Source organism: Trichechus manatus, unplaced genomic scaffold (genome assembly GCF_000243295.1).
Source record: "Trichechus manatus latirostris isolate Lorelei unplaced genomic scaffold, TriManLat1.0 scaffold00025, whole genome shotgun sequence".
Taxonomy (NCBI): domain Eukaryota; kingdom Metazoa; phylum Chordata; class Mammalia; order Sirenia; family Trichechidae; genus Trichechus; species Trichechus manatus.
Window position 1 is genome coordinate 823,394 of NW_004443961.1, and position 671 is coordinate 824,064.

The 671-nt window shown below is 61.8% G+C and overlaps 1 protein-coding gene across 1 annotated transcript in view; it reads left to right on the forward strand.

The window, feature by feature from the left end:
- Window positions 1–532: 532 nt before the first annotated feature.
- Window positions 533–671, forward strand: part of DMRT2 (doublesex and mab-3 related transcription factor 2) — a 5,495-nt gene continuing 5,356 nt past the window's right edge. The window contains exon 1 of the mRNA XM_004373532.2: window positions 533–641. Within this exon, the coding sequence (XP_004373589.1) occupies window positions 533–641 (109 nt within the window). The remainder of the gene's footprint in view (window positions 642–671) is intronic.

Sequence of the window (671 nt, forward strand, 5' to 3'; positions counted from 1 at the left end):
TAGTTGATTATTTGGGGTGGAAGGATGAGAGGCCCTCCAAGGTCAAGGAGGAGACCTTGTGCGGTGTAGAGGGGGTGAGAGGCGTTGGGAAAGACGGAGTGGTGCTCGCTGCGCAAGGCCCCTTGTAATCAAAAGGAAGATAACTATTCTGTCGACATTTTTATAAACGTCACGGTCATTCTCGTTGGGTCTGGGGAAGACTGACAAGTGGCCTGTATGTCTCCAAGTGTAGGGGACTAGGCCGGCCCAGTTGGACACAAGACTTTGGTGCATAAAGCTTATCTAGAGCGAGAGGGCAGCGGTTCAAGGTCAGGCGCTCACCGAGCACTTACAATTAGTGGAAGAAAATCCCGGTTGGTTTGGGGGTCCCGGCGGGGCTCTAAAGGGACAGGAAAGGCGCGTGGGGCCCGACTGTGGGTGACGGGCGGACAACGGGAGTGCTCCCGGGGCCGAGGCAGGCCGGCCGGCGACGCCGTGGGTCTCGGGGTGTCTCTGTGTCTCCCCAGAGCGCAGGCCGAGGAGGCGCGGCGCCATGGCTGAGGGGCAGGCGGGACCAGGGCCTGGAGACTGGGAGATCGACGTGGAGAGCCTGGAACTGGAGGAGGACGGCGGTGGAGCGCCGCCGCCGGCCGCTGGGGACAGCGAGGACGACGAGGACGAGGACGAAGACG